The 17154-nt window shown below is 37.1% G+C and overlaps 1 protein-coding gene across 1 annotated transcript in view; it reads left to right on the top strand.

The window, feature by feature from the left end:
- FRMD4B (FERM domain containing 4B) overlaps nucleotides 1-17154 on the top strand; it is a 165605-nt gene that overhangs the window by 116300 nt on the left and 32151 nt on the right. The window contains exons 8-10 of the mRNA XM_011358508.2: nucleotides 12291-12374; nucleotides 13793-13858; nucleotides 15927-15984. Coding sequence (XP_011356810.1) covers nucleotides 12291-12374; nucleotides 13793-13858; nucleotides 15927-15984 — 208 coding nt within the window. The remainder of the gene's footprint in view (nucleotides 1-12290; nucleotides 12375-13792; nucleotides 13859-15926; nucleotides 15985-17154) is intronic.

The raw sequence follows: 17154 nt of genomic DNA, 5'->3' as shown, positions 1-17154 counted from the left end.
GAGAAAATGTACATGAAGGAGTTAGAACAGTGCCTGGCACCTGAAATACTCATTTCTAGAAGCTTCCTAAATATCCAGTCCCTTAATTCTGGTATCAACTCTATGAACTAGGCAGTATTATTATCCTCATTTTACAGGTGAGGAAACTAAAGCCCAGATAAGTTGAGTAACTTGCCCAAGTCACACAGCTGGTAAAGTGTGGAGCTGGGATGTGAACCCATCAGAGCTCATGCTCTCACTTCACCACTATGACCATTAAGCACATTGCTTTTACCATTATCTACGAGGTGCCAGATACTGATATATTTCATACCATTTTCTCCACAAATTATAACCTGTTGAGATCCTCATTCTACAGATGTGGAGACTGAGGCATGGCAATCAAGGTCACATATCTGTTCCACATAGGGTTGTCAAAATTTATGACAGAGACATCACCCAAGACAGGAATCAGAAGGACCTGTAGGAGGAGCCCTCACACCCTACGTCAGTCCAAGGGCCCCTCCAAGAACTTTGTGATTATAACATCCCCTCCCCTTAACTTCCTCTTCCCCTGTAAAAAAAGAACTTCATTCTTCTTTGTCTCCTGGACTTGCACGGGGCTCACCATGGCTACACACATCCGACTGCAGCACTTTCTTTTCCCCCAAATAAATCATTTTTGCTGACTGAATATCTGGTTGACTTTTTGTTTACGGTCACCATAGTGGAACTTTGATTTGAACCCACACCCTCTGACTTGCCAGTCTGCTTTTCAATATGATAATTCTTCAAAAGAAAATCCAAAAGATGGTTAATGATATCTACTGGACTGGGTCGATAAAGATAATACAAATGCAGTTAGACTTTCGGGAATTCTTAGACCCACACGCCAGAAGCGTCTGTGTAGCTTGTTTCTGGCAACAACATTATGATGTCCTTACCAGCTGAGACCCTGGAGTCTCGCTGCATTCTAATCCCAGTTTAACCCTGAGGAACTGTGTGCACTTTGCAAATCTCATCACCTCCTTAAGCCGCAGTTTTTCCATCTGTGAAATGGGGATGGTAATCTTATCTGTGGAAAGGGATTGTTGTGCGAATTATCTAAAGTAACCCATGTCGTGTGCCTAGTTCAGTACCTAGTATGTTGTAAGTATCCCAAACCATTTTATCTGTAAACAGCTACGAACCTATTTGCGTTTTCCTATTCAGTTTTCCTCTCTAGGAGTGAGCCAGCCCATTATGCCCATCACTGCTACTTGGTACTAAAATGAAACAGTCCAGTTGGTCTTTTCAGATAACGGCTGGCTAAGACATTTGCATGTTTGGTGTTTGGTATGAGTAGAAAGTAGCATGACATGAACTTCTTCCATTCCTCAAAGTGCAAACCTTTCAGAATCTACCCGAGCTACAGGATGGCATTTGGCGGGATGACTTTTACAATCCCTCGCTGACATATATTTCAGTGCCTTTTGGTTTGAATCAAAAAACACTGAGTAACAACATAACATGTATTGAGTCTTATCTGTGTTCAAAAGGCTGATGTGGTTAATCTGGTTCTTGTATGATCCGGAAGGACACATTGAGTCACACATGCAGGAAGAAGGGATAAATCTTTGGGGCTTTAAGTTGTCCATAAATAATTTTCACTTGTCTGGTAGGAAATTTCCCAGGAGAGGGATACATTTCTTTGACTTTACATTCTTTTGTAGGAAAAACACTCTGTGTGATTGTGTTGTCTTCCATGTGCCCTTTTCTCTAACTCTAGAGTTGTATAAGAGGTACTTTTTAAAATTGTGGTAAAATACACGTAATATGAAATTTACCATCTTAACCATTTTTAAGTGTATAGTTCAATAATGTTAAATATATTTACATTGTTGTGCAACCAATCTCCAGAACTCTTTATCTTACAAAACTGAAACTCTGCCCATTAAACAATTCCTTTATTCTCTCTCTCCCTTAGCTCCTGGCAACCACCATTCTACTTTCTATCTCCATAAATTTGTAAAATGTTTTTATTTTAAATATTTACAGATTTTCATGTTAACCTACTTCTCAGCCTGAGTTATTCTTATGGATTGTGTTTCTTCTAAAAGAGTTGAAGGTTCAAAGTAGACACAATCGGAAACCTCAAAGAGCTGGCTTATGTTTAGAAAAATCTCTCATCACATTTTCATTATTATTAGAAATTTTTAGACTTAAAATTTTTTTGACGGTTGATCCCTATCAAGCATGCAGATGGACAGAGTAATTTGTCCTTTGTTACCAGTTAGGACTCAGACAAAAATTTAATGGCAAAGGAGTTTCTAACTGAGAGGATGCTGTGTTTCCCAGAACACAAGCTGCTTTCTTGCATCTTTAGGAGAGTGCTGAGATAAGGAGACAGATCGATTGGTCATGATGTTGGAGGAACAAGTTTCATAGCTAAACTTCTACCAGTTACTGTGAATCTGGTGAACAAATCCTAAAACTACTTACAACCTGGGACCTGGCAAGTTGCTTTCGAAGTTTTCCCACATGGTTTATCCCCAACCCATGGTTTATTTGCCAGATTTAGCAAATAAAAATAGAGAATGCCCACTTAAATTTCAGGTAAACACCAAATATTTCTTTTAGGATAAGTATGTCCTATCTATTTAAACTAGCAGATCTAACCTAGATCACAGGGGATTCTTAGTGGTATAATCCACCCCAGCCTGGTCTGAGAGTGGTAGGAATACAGTGTTGGGTAAAATACAGTGTCTGGTTTTGTGTACAGTCAGAAAAAAAAAAGAACACATTTACTGAACATAGGCAAGTGCCTTCACAGCAGTCTATTGTCATCTTCCTAAGAGAGGTCACTATCCCTATTTTTGTAATGAGGAAACCCAAGGCTTACAACAATTAGATTATTTAACACTAAAAAACTCCTTCAAACATGGAGACCTGGGACTGAATCCAGTTCTAAGTCCAAACTTTAATACTGCAAATCATAGGTCTAGGGCCAGCGAGTTTGTTGGTCTCTTGATTTGTTTCTAAGTATATGGAAGCTTTTGCAATAGCCTGCATCTAAATCCTGGCCGCTCGTGTACCAGTTCCATTTCCTTACCTATGTATTAGAAATATTCACCTACATCTAGATTCACTATAAGAATTAAATGAATTCCTGTAAGTAAAATGGTGAGCGCTTGTCTGCCACATAGCATTTGCCTGAAAAAGTCTCTAAAGCCACAAGTTTTTATTATTATTATTATTATTATTATTATTTTTTATTATTATTATTATCTTGTGAAAGAGCAGAGAGGTCTGAGGGAGCTGGGGACCAGAGGCAGCCTAGAAATATATGCTTATACCTGAACCCCAGTGAAAGAGCTTCGCTTTGTCAAGATGAAGAGAGGGCCACCCTCCCCCTTTCCCGGAAGCATTGGGGCACCCTTAGCCTCAGCAGAGGTCAGGAAAATGGCTTATGTATTTTAGTTCTCACCGTCTACTCTGTAAATGACTACAATCTGATTTGTCTTGAGGTATGATCAAGAAATGTTTAAAGGGGTGGGGTGGAAATTCCAAGAATGGAAGGACCTGTGATTGGGAGGGGAGGGGAGGGGAGGAGAGCAAGGTCTAGCCCAGCTGGCCTGGCTTTTCTGGCCCCTCCTTCTCCTTCTCTCTCTCCTCTCCACCTTATCTTTCCAATTCCTTCCTCCTCTCCCGTTCCTCCTCTTCCCTGCTGCTGTTCCAACCTGGAGTCCCCATAACCAGCCAACCAGCCACTGCTCCTCTAGATTCCACCTTACTACGGGGCCTTTGGTAAGTCTTCATACATCTGTGAGTCTCATTCCCCTCAGCTGTGAATTCAGGGGTTGGACCAGATGAACTCTGCTTACTTAAGCACCTGGCTGGGGTTTAGTTGGGGAGTAGAAAATGAGGAGGGAAAATATTTTAGCTATAATGAAATTACTAGTATATAAGCACTTTTTCTAAACTAATTATTTGTAATAATCAGCGGCATTAGACGTTGAGTGGATTTGAGACCGAGATTTCTGCCTTTGCATATGATTGACTATGAATGAAAAGTGACAGCTTGTTTTCTATTTTCTCCCATTGGTGCCAGGCCTTGGTATCCTGTAACAGAGATAATTTGCAGGGGTAGAGATCTTACTATGAATTTTTCGAAACAGTATAAAAAATCAGGCATCAGGTGTGCCTGTGTGGTTTAAGAAGCCTTTGTTGGGGTGTTGGGCTTCTCACCTGAAGTGAGGCTCAGGTGAATTTAGATGCCTTGTTTTAAAATTGTGCTGAAAATGATTAGGGTCTGGTTTTGTAGCCCTTTTAGAAAAAAAAAAAAATGAACTAAATTTGGTATCTTTGCTATTAAGGGATAACTATAGACTAGTCATTTTGGTTTGGTTCAAGAAACTCTGAAGAGTTAATACATATTCAGTCTTATTATCTGTGTTTAGATCTCTTATGCCGTATAATCCAGTTTTTGGCTACTCCAGATTAATCTAGTTTTAATAAGCAGCCTTTTCTCACTCAAGAAACAAATATTTTAATAGAATCAATCAGTGCCCACTATAATTATAAATTCTGAAGCTCCAAGTTAAGCTGAGGAAAGAGTTCTCCTTCGTCCCTACCTGTTCCTTCCCCATTTTCTGTCCTCTTTTAGGAATCCTGGAAGAATTAGGCAAAGTGGTTAAATAGAGCAGAGGTTTGGAGTCGCATTACTTTCTTGCTGTGTGAATTTAAATTGATCTCTTAAATCTCAGTTTTCACATCTATGAAATGGGGTGCTAGTGAAAATAGCATGGTATGCCTGTAGAGAGAGGGTTAGCCCAGTTTCTGCCACCTCGTAATGCCCAGTGAGTGTGAACTGTTGTTCAAAGCATTTATTTCAGGCACTGAATGGCAGTGCTCACTGCATCGCTGCTAGTCAGCCTCTACAGGTCTTCCGAAACTAACCTCCTAGGCTGTCCTCAGCCTCCTTGACTTTCTTATTTTAAATTGTTGATTACTATCTCTTTCTTGAAAATCTCCTTGTGTTTTACGATGTGTTTATTCTTTATTTTATTTCAATGGTTCTCAAGCCATTTGTTAAATGATTGCTGGGTCCAGTTTAGCCCTTCTGGTTCAAGAATTTGCATTTCTAACAGATAATACTGATACTGCGGGTCAGGGGTCAGGGGACATTGGTAACAGTTGAACCTTGAACAATGTGGAGATTAGGGGCACTGGCCCCACCCACGTGCAGTCAAAATTCAAGTATACCTTTTGACTCCCCAAAATCTTAGCTACCCTCAGTGTCCATGGGGATTGGTTCCAAAACCCCTCTTCCCCTAGCAGATACCAAAATCTGTGGACATTCAAGTCCCTTACATAAAATGGCATGGAACAATACATATAGTTGGTCCTCTGCATCCGTGGACTCCTAATGGCAGATCAAAAACAGTACAGGTATTTTTTTTTTTTAATCTGCATATATGTGGACCCACACAGTGCCAACCATGCTGTTCAAGGGTCAACCGAACTGTATTCTCTTACTCTTGTTACCTTTACTATCACTTTACCTACAAATTAGTGGAGAGCAATTTACTGTTAGAACTCTATAGTTAATATATCAAGGAGAAAATAAAGTAGATTCATCATTGAAGGCCACATTCCCAGACAAATGAGAGAAACGTGATTCTTTTCATTAAAAAGGGTGATTTGAAGGCAATCTGGCCAGTGAAAAACTGCTCTAAGTAAACTGATAACACATCTTGAACTGCTAATCACTGAGCTGTTGATCAATGCCAGTAGATTAGTGGAGGAAATTAGTGTTTATACACAGTAACTGATATCTTTTTAATATGACATGTTTAAGCAAGCTGACATCCTCAAACACTGGATCCAGCTCCAATGCTTTAGTAGTTAAATACTTTAATAGTTAAACTGGCACCTGTTACACCATGTAACAGACATGAAATACACTTTTTCTAACTGCTACAATCATTACCAGGTCCGATTCAGTATCGTGCAAAAATTTGACAGTCACCACAGGTTTCTAGCAAGCATAGGTAAGAAAGTGGCTTATCACCAGAGTCTGTACAAGGCAACACCAGAATGGCAGATTTGCTAATTAGTGCAATTCCCAATGACAGTAAATCTGGAATACAGCATTAAATAGAGCTCTCAGAGGCCCCTTCTCACAACCTTTTATTTAATTTCTGATGATAGTTAGGCTACATGTTAGACTTTATCTTGAGTGTTCAAACAGGCAGTAACCATAGCTTTTTTTACATTTGCGTATGCATTTTTATGAAATATGAATTTTGAGCTATGCTTACCTGTGGATGAAAAGAAGACTGCAGTCCCAGGTTACATTTTAAATGGTTTAGTTTATTTTTTTGTGAGTGAAATTTCTACATTCATTGCCTTTGGGTCATTATAATTAATATGTGCTTTTTAGGCACCTTTTCTTTAGATTTCAGGTAAGGAAGAGCTTTAGCATCAAAAAAAAAAAAAAATGGAAGTTTGGGGCTTGGGCTTTTTTTTTTTCAAACTACCTTAAAAACCTAGGGATGCCCCAATACCAAGCATAGACAGCTACCATCTTCCAGGGAACTCAGTGAGTCCTCTGCTCTAGGAAGTGCTAGCACCCATTGTTTGCTAATTGCTAGCACTCCCATGCCCTCCAGCCTCAGAATGGCAGGTGGCTGATTGTCACTGTGAGCAAGTTCCCAATTAGCTACAAGCAGGTGCACACATTTGCTGGGGGTGGCTGTTTCCACACAAGTGCTCCAGCAAACACAAAGGGTGGCCTTGGTTCTGCCAACCATGTGGTTTTCTCAAAAATGAGTGAGGCTGGCACATTCCTACAGGGTTTTTGAGGTCAGTAAAGAAAAACAACAGGCCATGAAAGGGGGCTTGAGAATGCCAAAAGGAATCATTGCCTGAAACATTGTTGCAGTGGCTAAATGGTGGGTCATGGGCCACTTCCTTCCAGAAAGCTGTCAGAAAAGGAATCTGGAATACCTAATGGAGAGATTCAGCCTAATCAGATAAAATATAATCAGATAAAACACAAGCATGTTCTTCATTGTGACACCTGAATTCCTGCTGAAATGATAAAAGCAATTTCTGGTTTGGTTACTGAGAGGGTAGCAAGGCTTAACATTTGTAGGCATTCTCTCTGGCTAGGACCTGGAGAAATTAGCCCCTCTTGGCAATTCTGGTCAAGTGCATATTTAAAATAACACTTCCATTGCTATTAGGCCAAGAATGTCCAGACAGGGTGAGTACGTTTACTGCTAGGTAAAGGCAGAGACATCCCCAACTGTGCCTGCTCACCTCCCAGCTATTTAGGCTCTCCCTCTGGATTCTGAGGTTGATCCCGAGTTATATAATCTTAGTTTGCTGCCCTGCTTGCCTGTCCTCTGTGCTGAAGGCAGACCTCGCTGCCCCTGCAAGCTCAGTGGATCCACGTGGCCTCAGACTCTGGTAAGATTCCCCAACCAGGTTTCTTCAGAGGGTGAACAAATAAGTACTCAGCTACTGTCAGTCCGCTCAAACATGAAATCCTGCTTGGTCCTAAATGCTGAAAATGATCGGGATTAACTTTAGAATAATGTGCCAGTGTTTTAACACCCTGGTAGTTAAATATTTTGGCATTACAGCACTTCCCCTCTCAATGGCAATGAGCTTGCTTCTCAGTACCCTCACTGCCACCCATAAGCTATATTTGATCTAGTTTGTGATGTGAATGCATAAAGAATGCATAAAAGAAGAATGCATAAAACATATATGTAGTTTAAGGGACAAATTAGAAAATGCACGGCCACATTGTCGCAGAAAAGATGCAAAGATCAGACCAGCGAGAAACCAAGCAGCACTCGGAGAGTTGGAGAACTCAGGTTTATTATACCAGCGGTCCCAGAGGAGCTAGCGCTCTGAAGATCTGAGCCCCAAGCTCAGTTGCAACATTCCTTATATAGAACATTTTTGGCATGGGCTGATTGGTTAATTTGTCCTCAGACCCTTACGAACCAGCAGGAGTTGCTATAGTTACATAGCATTACAAAGCAGCAGGAGTTGCTATGGTTATAGGTAGTTACATTTGTTGCTTAGGCAGAGCAAGCCAAAGGGAGGATGAGTTTTTTTTACTTTTGAGTAAGGCCTATAAAACAAGCATATCTACAGAAGCAGAACAAAGAGCTGATTAGTTTTTGAGTTCAAATTCCTCTTCAACATAACCACTCCCAGCAAAGAATGTTGCTGCAACCTCACCCAGTGTATAGCCTCCCCACTGCATACAGCCTCCTCCTGCAATAAAATCTTTTTCCCCCCCAAAGTACAATGACATGTTTTCTAGTTTTGGTTTATACTTTGATCACCTATATATGATTCTCTTGTTTCATTTTGCTTGTCTGCGAACTCTATGTACATGGGATTATGATGTATATGTTATTTGGGGTCTTGTTTCTTAACATTTGTGAGATTCATTGTGTGTGAAGCTATACTGTATTTTCTCTGCTGTATGGTATTCCATGGTATGCTTACATTACAGTTTTATCATTTCTACTGTTATGGAATATTTAGATTGTTTCTTTTATTTGTCTTATTGTGAACAATGCCGCTATAAACATTATTCTTTTGTGTAAATTTCTCTAAGGGTATACCTAAGAAAGGATTGCTGGATCATAGCATATACAAATTTCCAAAATGATCATACCAACTGATGTTCTCACTAACAATGGATGGGAATTTCTGTTGCCCTGTGTCTTCATGTAAACTAAGTATTGTCAGAGTTTAAAAGTTTGGTAGTCAGGTACATAATGGTGATTCACTAATGGTTTAATGTGCATTTATTTCCCTGTGTACTTATGAAGCTGAACACTTGCTTCTGTCTGCTGGCCATTTGTATTTCAGTGCACTCCTATGTACTGTTTGTTGAAAGGTTTAACCCGTTTTTCTGCCAGGCTGCCTGTTTCAATCATGTTTGAATCCTACCAGTGCTCTCTCATTTAGTGTTACAGCTAAGTCCACAGCTCAATCACCTCAATATCAGTAGTGGCTTGTTTGAAATGAGTTATTGAATGGGTTCTTATAGGAAAGTAACATTATATGTTCATAAGGAAAGGATGCTTTGCAATAGCACAAACAACTAGATTTGGAGGAACAAGAGGAACCTTTTCTAATACAAAGAAATAAGGTCGTGTTCTTTCCTGAGAATGTGAAAATTTGTTATGGCCCAGATTCCACATTTATCAAAATTACTCATACGTCTCTTTTATTCATGTGCTACTGACAATTTTGCACTGTTAATAAATTTTCTAAAACTAGAAACCAATTTGAAAGCTGAGAAGGCATCTCCATATCCATTTTTTACTAATAGTTTATGCCAGAAATTGCAAAATGATAACGATGGTCTGCTGGTATGTTTCACACAGCCCGCACAGTGTTTTAGTTTTAATCTTTGGTTGGTTGGCTGCTAGGTTAGTTGATTGGTTGCTTGGGTCTTCGGTTGAGGCAGTATTTAAAATTCAGATATCTTACATTAAACTTGAGGATTTTGCCTTATTTTTGAAAAAATGCAATCAATAGAGGATCCACATTCCCAGATGGCAGAAATTACTAAGATCTGAGTAGTGGTTCCCTATCAGCAATGAAGTTTGATTTTTTTTTTTTTCCCCAGTATCCAATATCCATTTCTTTTATGTGAGTGGAATTTGTAGCTAGGCATGCGGCTGCCCAAAATAAAGACCGCATATCCCAGTGTTCCTCGCAATTAGGGATAACCACATTATTGTTTTGGTCAATGGAGTTCAGGAAAATGGGTAACTTTATCACATGATGCTTTCTTCTACATGCTAGGTATGCAATATATAAACTTAATACATACTTTCTAAGTGAATAAATGAGTTTATGGTAAATAGCAGCTTCTACTATAGTGAGGTCTTGATTGCCACAAAATTAACTATAATTCCAAGAAATAAGTCAATGCTAGGCTGAGTTCTTGGAACATAGCATATAGTTCTCATGGACCCAGAAGATAACACATGTGTGTTTTGTGGTGATGATTAATAACAAAAGTGTTGTACTTAGTCTATTATTTTAGAACATACACATGTATTTGCCCTTCATAAACTGACAAGCAAACTTCTGTGGGAAGAAAATGAGATTTGAAGGACAGAGCATAAAAGAAATTATTAAGAAAAATAAATATCATTACCGAGAGTTGACAGGTGACCTTTAATAGGAATAAATGGGGTTGTGGTATATTTTAGTTTTCAGGAAGCCCAAACCAGTTTCTCAAGACTGTCAAAATGGTTAAGCCGTACTGCTCAGATTTCAAATGAATAGAGAGATTTGTCCTTATGTAAGAACAGGATCCAAGTGACTTTATTTCCTGTAGTAATTTGTAAAGCCAGATCTTTCACCTTTAGAAAGGGCCACTAACCTGGTTTTGAAATGAAATGTTGACAGCTACAAATCATAGTGTCTCCAAGCTAGGTGACACTCAACTCTAACTATCTGTTTTTATTACTGAAAGTAAGTCTATGTACAGTTTGCTCAGTGGGTTCACTTCATGCCCCTGTGACATGGTGAAGAAACTTGGAAACCAGAACCAGAAAACAAACTTCTGTAGACAGTGAAGGAGAATCCCTTACACCAAACTTGATCAAGTGTCAGAAGTGAGCAATTTCTAATACAGCACAGAACAATGTGGGCCAAACAAAACCTGTCCACAGGCCATACTTGGTTCCCAGTTTGACGTATAACAATCGATCTATAACAGTCAATCTATGGGTGTTGAATGAATGCTTTGGGAAGAGATTCACCTTAGGTTCAATATTTGGTCCTCCAGTTAGGGGTTCATCTCTTTAGTATCATAATTCACACTGGGGCAAACTCCAGGGAAGCTAATGTAAAAATGCATAAGTGATGGGTTTTGAAACTAATTGGTTCAGTGTGTTCATTTATAACTAGAGGTGAGGGTAAAGGGGAGCTATGCTTTTTATACCTTGCAAGAAATGAGAATGTTTATGTCAAGTCTCTAGGACACGCTAGGGAGTCTGTTGGGGAATCAGGTAATAGACTACAAAGAGTTATGGTCTTGTCCTTTAAAGCCAAACAGGCTGGGTTGCCTTCTGGCTTCTGTGAGTAGTAGCTGTGAGACATTGAACAAGTGACTAAGTCTCTCTAAACCTCACACTCTTAACCTGTAAGGTGTGGGTAATAATAGTACCTCCCACATGGGAAGAGCTATGGTAAATAATGCCCCAAAAGTGCATCGCATGGTGCCTCAGCTCTTGGTAACTTCTCAACAAAGAGTAGCTATGGTGAAGATATGAGGAGGTGGAAACAAGGCGAAGAGTTACCAATATGCTGTTTGATGAACACTAGTTTGATCAGGATTTTGAATAGCTCTTTAATGTACTTATCCTAGGCTCTGATAGACCCTAGACAGTCATGTCTGTTTCCTCATAGGCTACTTCCTTAAATACGTGGAGGAGTTAGAGAGTATTTTTCTTTCATACAGTGCAGGACCAACTATGACTGGGTTGAATTACCTGTTCTCCCTTCTGTTAAATTCCATGAAGACCACACCCTTCTCTTTTGACAACCAGAATTTTGCCATTTTATAGTTAGGTAATAGCTAACCTTACATGAGGTACATCTGAGTTCACTTGATGCAATTTGAGTGATATCTTTAGTTTCATTAAAAACATGTTTCAAAGTCATCTTCTATTTCGGTGATTTTTGCAGGTGGCCAACTTGGTCTATTTTATTCCAGAGAATTGTAAGGAAATAACAGATGAGTAATAGGTCTACATAAACCTTTTAATTGCAATAATATCTATTTTGAAAAATTGGTGATACTATGTGAATAGTATAATAACCAGTATTCCAACATGGTGAATATTATGTAGCCACTAAAGATAATGATGAGATTGCTATAGAAATGTAGAGAAAGTGTAAAATGAAATTTGAAAAATGCTATGTAAAAATAAAATATAGAATGTACATAATAATAATTATTATGTAATTATGTAATATAGATACATACAGGAAATATATAATGAAAATTGATGCAAGTTTATGAGGAGAGTGAGGAAAATAGGATTAAGGCAGCTTAATACTATTTTAATTTTTTGATTTTTTTAAACTTTAAAATATCAGACAAATTGAAGGGTTGTCAAATTAAAGACTATCTCTAGGTAGAGACCAGAGCTTTATATTTGCTGACAACATTTTGGTGTGCTATAGCTATTTTTCAAATTTCACCTGGTGACTAGCTTGGATAATACTTTAGGTAACAGTGACTGACATTACTACATTACTCTTCTTTTTAGTGATGAAAATGCCAGGAAAGATTTAAAGACATTACCAGCCTTTCCAACGAAAACTCTTCAGGAGCATCCATCCCTTGCTTACTGGTAAGCCAAAGCAAGATAGCAGGTGACCCCATTATCACAGCCTCTATTGAGAACTGCATGCTTTTCAGGAAATTAAAAAATATGTAAGTGAAGAAAATATCAATTGCCCATCAAATGTTGTCAGAGTAACCATAAGTAGACCTTGATCCTTTCAGTGAAAAGATCTGTCAAAGCTTACTGGAAATCATTGTACCAAGATTGTAGTCATTTGTAAAGAGCAGTTGTGTGCCTTCTCAATCAAGTGAGCAAAAGGTCTGTAAAGTGTGCTTTTAGGTAAGCATGATGCTCAGTATATGTACGGTCATTGTGTAATATGGCCTTAATCTAGCAGAGTGCAATATAAATGGTATAAAATACAGATTTCCTTGGACAGAGGTTTTCTTAATAACCAGAAATGACTTGAATGACCAGAGGTTTTCTCTATGGCTGGAAATTATTGTATATTTTGAGTTGCTTTATTTGTTTGTATTTTAATGGATCCATGGTACCCATTTTCCATATAACATTTTTCCTAGAAGAGTACTTTTTTTCCCCTTTGAATTACTTACATTCCCTTTTAAGTGTATTTCCTTGGTTTAAGACTCCAAGTCCTGAAGATGATTTTCCTTTTCACTAAAAAACTGATTACAAAATAAATGTTCAACATTAATAGCTTTAACATGAAAGTTAGAATATATTTCTCAAATAAGTAGTAGAAGTGAGTAGTGAGCCTACGTTGTATACTGAGTCTGGAAGTTTCTAAATGAATCATTGTTAAGTGATAGTTTCTTAAGGGAAAAAAAAAAAAAAAAAAACCATTGATTACCAGATATATAGAAGTAAAAACATTTACTTTTCTACCTTATACTTGAGATATGACTGAAAGAGCTACCTGTCTGATTGTAGGGTCTAAAGGCTGAATGATGTCAAGGGCTGCTGGACTTCCTTTTCTAGTTAGCATGTTTAACCCTAAGATAATAATGAAAGGTTTTCTCCTAAAGCAGTGTATGTATCTCTGAGTAGTGACAATAGAGTATTTTAAATTGAATACAAACTCAGAAATAGTTTTAGTTCTTCCTGAATCTTTCTGAATAATTTAAGAAAATGTCTTTAATACTAACACTTGCTGACCTCAATGGCAAAGGACATTAGTTTTTCATTTGATAAATTGATATTGTATCATTTAAAAAATATTAATATATATTATATAAATGTTATATAAAATATAAATTAAAAGTTATGATGAGGTTGTCAAATGTCTGAGGTTTGCATTCTTCAGGAATCCATGTCCTACAGAAACAAAATTCAGCCAGCTTCTCTCCCAAACAAGTTGTCGAAGGCCTTTCTTCTCATGTTTCTCAAGTAGCCACCTGAGAATCTTAGGATAAGTCTGTATCTCAGATCATACCTTGCCATACGTTCATTTCATTGTTTTACAGTGAGGACAGAGTAATTGAGCATTATTTGAAAATCAAAGGTCTGACTCGGGGTCAAGCTGTGGTTCGGTAAGTATCTTTTTTTTTTTGCTTAGATATACTTTTAATGTCTTTTGTTTTTTAGAAATAATCTGAAATGATTTCTGTAGCATAGTTGTGTGTATATAGTCCTCATCTGATTAGAAATATCTTACCATTATAAAATGTCTTGGGTCATTCCATGTATTGGTTTAATCAATTCAGATGCCATCAGTGTCAGGCAGGCAGGAAGGGTAAATGAGAAATGTGGGCCAAGTGTGGGGCAATAAGGAATGGTAGGGACTGTGGGGAACTACTGAGCCCTGTGTAGAGGCAAGACTACTCAACTTCAGAATTCAAGTATAATGTTGCAGGATCCCCTGATTTTTTTTCCCCCAAAAAACTGGAATTTCCGATTGTTAAATCCCATTTAAAGCATTGCATAGTTGTTTTAAGAAAATTTTAATGCAGTATGAGCCGAACAAAACCTGTCTGGAGGCCATGTTTGGTTGCCTGGTTTGTGACTCTACTTTGGGTGGAACAAACAATGTTGGTGTTGGATAATCTGTTTTTCATGCTACCAAAAAAGGCCATAGTGGTATATTTCTGCATTTTACACTTATAGATTTGACTTAAGAGTTAAGTATATATTTCTAAGAATTTACTACAATCAATCCATGGAATAGCTTTATTTTTTACTTATTATGAGCGTGACCCAAAAGTTGATTCTTATTGCTTTGCATCATTAGATGCTTATAGAGTTACCATTATTTACTAGGAACAGTTCACAAACTACATTAAAAATTTTTAATTATAAAAACTAAATTTATAATTTTATAATTATAAAAACTAATGTTGCTTTATTGCTATAGTAATTATAGAGTAACTTTTATGGCCATAGAAGTTTTTTTTAAAAACTACTGACTATAGCTCAGAGCATGTGAGAATTGAAATAAAGCCTTGGAAATTGCCATTCCCCTGGTCAGTGTATAGATTTCCCCTATACTCCTGCCTCTTACACTAGTCTCCTTTTATCATAGCATACCTGTGATCTTCAAGGAAGACATGCAGAAGTTAGCAGTCCTAAAGTTGAATCCTTGACATTTTAACTCATTGTGCCTATTTTCTGAACTGGAAAAAAAAAGGAATAACAATTTCCCTAAAGGTTTTTAGATTAGGCTGATAAGCGTATTATGAAATGTCCTTACTTAAATGCAGAGTCCTTTAATTTCCCCTGGTCATTATCGTTGTGGCTCCAAATAACAGACTAACTTGGTAGTTAAGGCCTTAGACTGTAAAATTCAGCTCAGTTAGTTAGAATTCTGGCTGTGTGCCGTGTGACTACTGCATGATCTGGGCACATTTACCTAAACTCTTATACTCATTTACATATAGGCCATTTAGTTTTTTAAATGATCAAATTATTGATTACACAGTCCAGAGCAATTGATCTTCAAAATGTCATTAATAAGTCCACTTGTATTAAATGAGAAGTTCGATTTCTTGTAGGCAGAGAGGCAGTCTTACACAATTTATTCTGTGCCATAAAATCTTAGAGGTACACAGTAAATACTTGTTGAATTGAAAATAGCAAATGGTAGCACCATTGCTTTAATGAGGGGAGCATATGTTTTAAAATCAGGATTTCATACAATAAAATTCACCTTTTTTAAGTGTATATTTTTAAGAGATTTGACTTAAGAGTTAAGTATATATTTCTAAGAGTTTACTACAATCAATCCATGGAATAGCTTTATTTTTTACTTATTATGAGCGTGACCCAAAAGTTGATTCTTATTGCCTTGCATCATTAGATGCTTAGTTTAAAAAATACTTGCAATTTGAGTGTATACTATGATATATGTTTTTAAGTCATAGAAATCTTAATATGCAGAACATAACATTTCCTATAGCTTTTTGAAATTGAAGTATCGTTAGCAACCTCCTAACATTTGGATAAAGTAAAATATATTACTCACTAGAGTGGTTTATTTCATTTCTGCTTTAGTCAAAGACATGGTTATAATGAGGAAAGTAAATATAAATTGTGTTTCTTTAAATCACTTTTCCCAGAAGGGTCCTCTATTTTAATAAGAAGTTATATATTCATTTTCCATAGGTATATGAAAATAGTAGAAGCTCTACCAACTTATGGAGTCCATTATTATGCAGTAAAGGTAAATACTTCTACATGGCAAAGCTTTTATAATGCCCATGTTATTTTGTGAGAGTTAGTGAACACCAACTTCCTAAAATCACATAGATCTACATATATATTTTTAAATTGTCTCTAGAAATTTGAGTGTTGAGAATAGGATTGATTTTCTTAAAAAATAAAAGCCCGATTATATCTCGTCACTTTTAGCAAATTATAAAGCACATTTTGTTTTCCCAAAGCCTCTATAATCCTAAGATATTCAGATAGTTCTCTTTTGGCACACCTGTTCCTTTAGCTCCTCTTGCTTATTTTTCTTTTTCCAATTGCTTAGCATTCGAATGCTACCAGATATTCATTTGATAGTGCCTTTGTATGAGAATCTTGCACTCCCCAATGTCATTTTGACAGCCTCATAAAATCATCACATTTTTGCAGGATTTGCAGTACCAATTTTCAATCAGTATATTTTGTATTTGTGTAGTATTTTCAAATGTTTATTAGCGGAAAGAGATTGACTAAGAAATATTGCAAGATGTTAAGGAATAAAACAATGTTAAGAAAGGAGTGTTGTTTGAAAGAGGAATAATTTTATAATCAATCAGTCTTGAGTGACTTTTAAAGTTCCGACGATGTTTGCAATTCAAAATGGTAGGGAATTGGATAATAAATACCTGCATAAGGAGGATACCCTGTACTAAAAATATGTACTAATGCAATTTTAATTTCTACTGATTATTAGTGTGTTTGCCTATGGATATATGTTTCAGCCTAAGTTTTTCTTTCCCTATGTTGATACATCTTTTGCTTTGTAAGACCTAAAAGATAGATTTATGGGAAAAAAAAATTTCTCCTCTCCCCATATGTACCTCCAAGTCATTATTCAGATATCCTGTCATTGAATTATATAGTTCTCCAAAAGAGTTTTTCAGTATTCTCATGTTCATCATTAAGTCTATTACAAACATCAGGTTTTGGAACCACTTTTACATCTTTGTAATTCTTTGGAAACTTCCCTGACCTTTATAGCTGGTCTAAAGAACATAGAGCTTTTTTCTATTTTCTTTCATTCTTTCGTTTTCTTTTCTTCCTTCCTTCCTTCCTTCCTTCCTTCCTTCCTTCCTTCCTTCCTTCCTTCCTTCCTTCCTTCCTTCCTTCCATAGATAACTGGCTTTATACTCTGGATTAATTC

The sequence above is a fragment of the Pteropus vampyrus genome, unplaced genomic scaffold (genome assembly GCF_000151845.1).
Source record: "Pteropus vampyrus isolate Shadow unplaced genomic scaffold, Pvam_2.0 Scaffold41, whole genome shotgun sequence".
In the NCBI taxonomy this organism is placed as follows: Eukaryota; Metazoa; Chordata; class Mammalia; order Chiroptera; family Pteropodidae; genus Pteropus; species Pteropus vampyrus.
The sequence above is the reverse complement of the archived record's forward strand: the minus strand, read 5'-3'. Positions and strand labels throughout refer to the sequence as shown.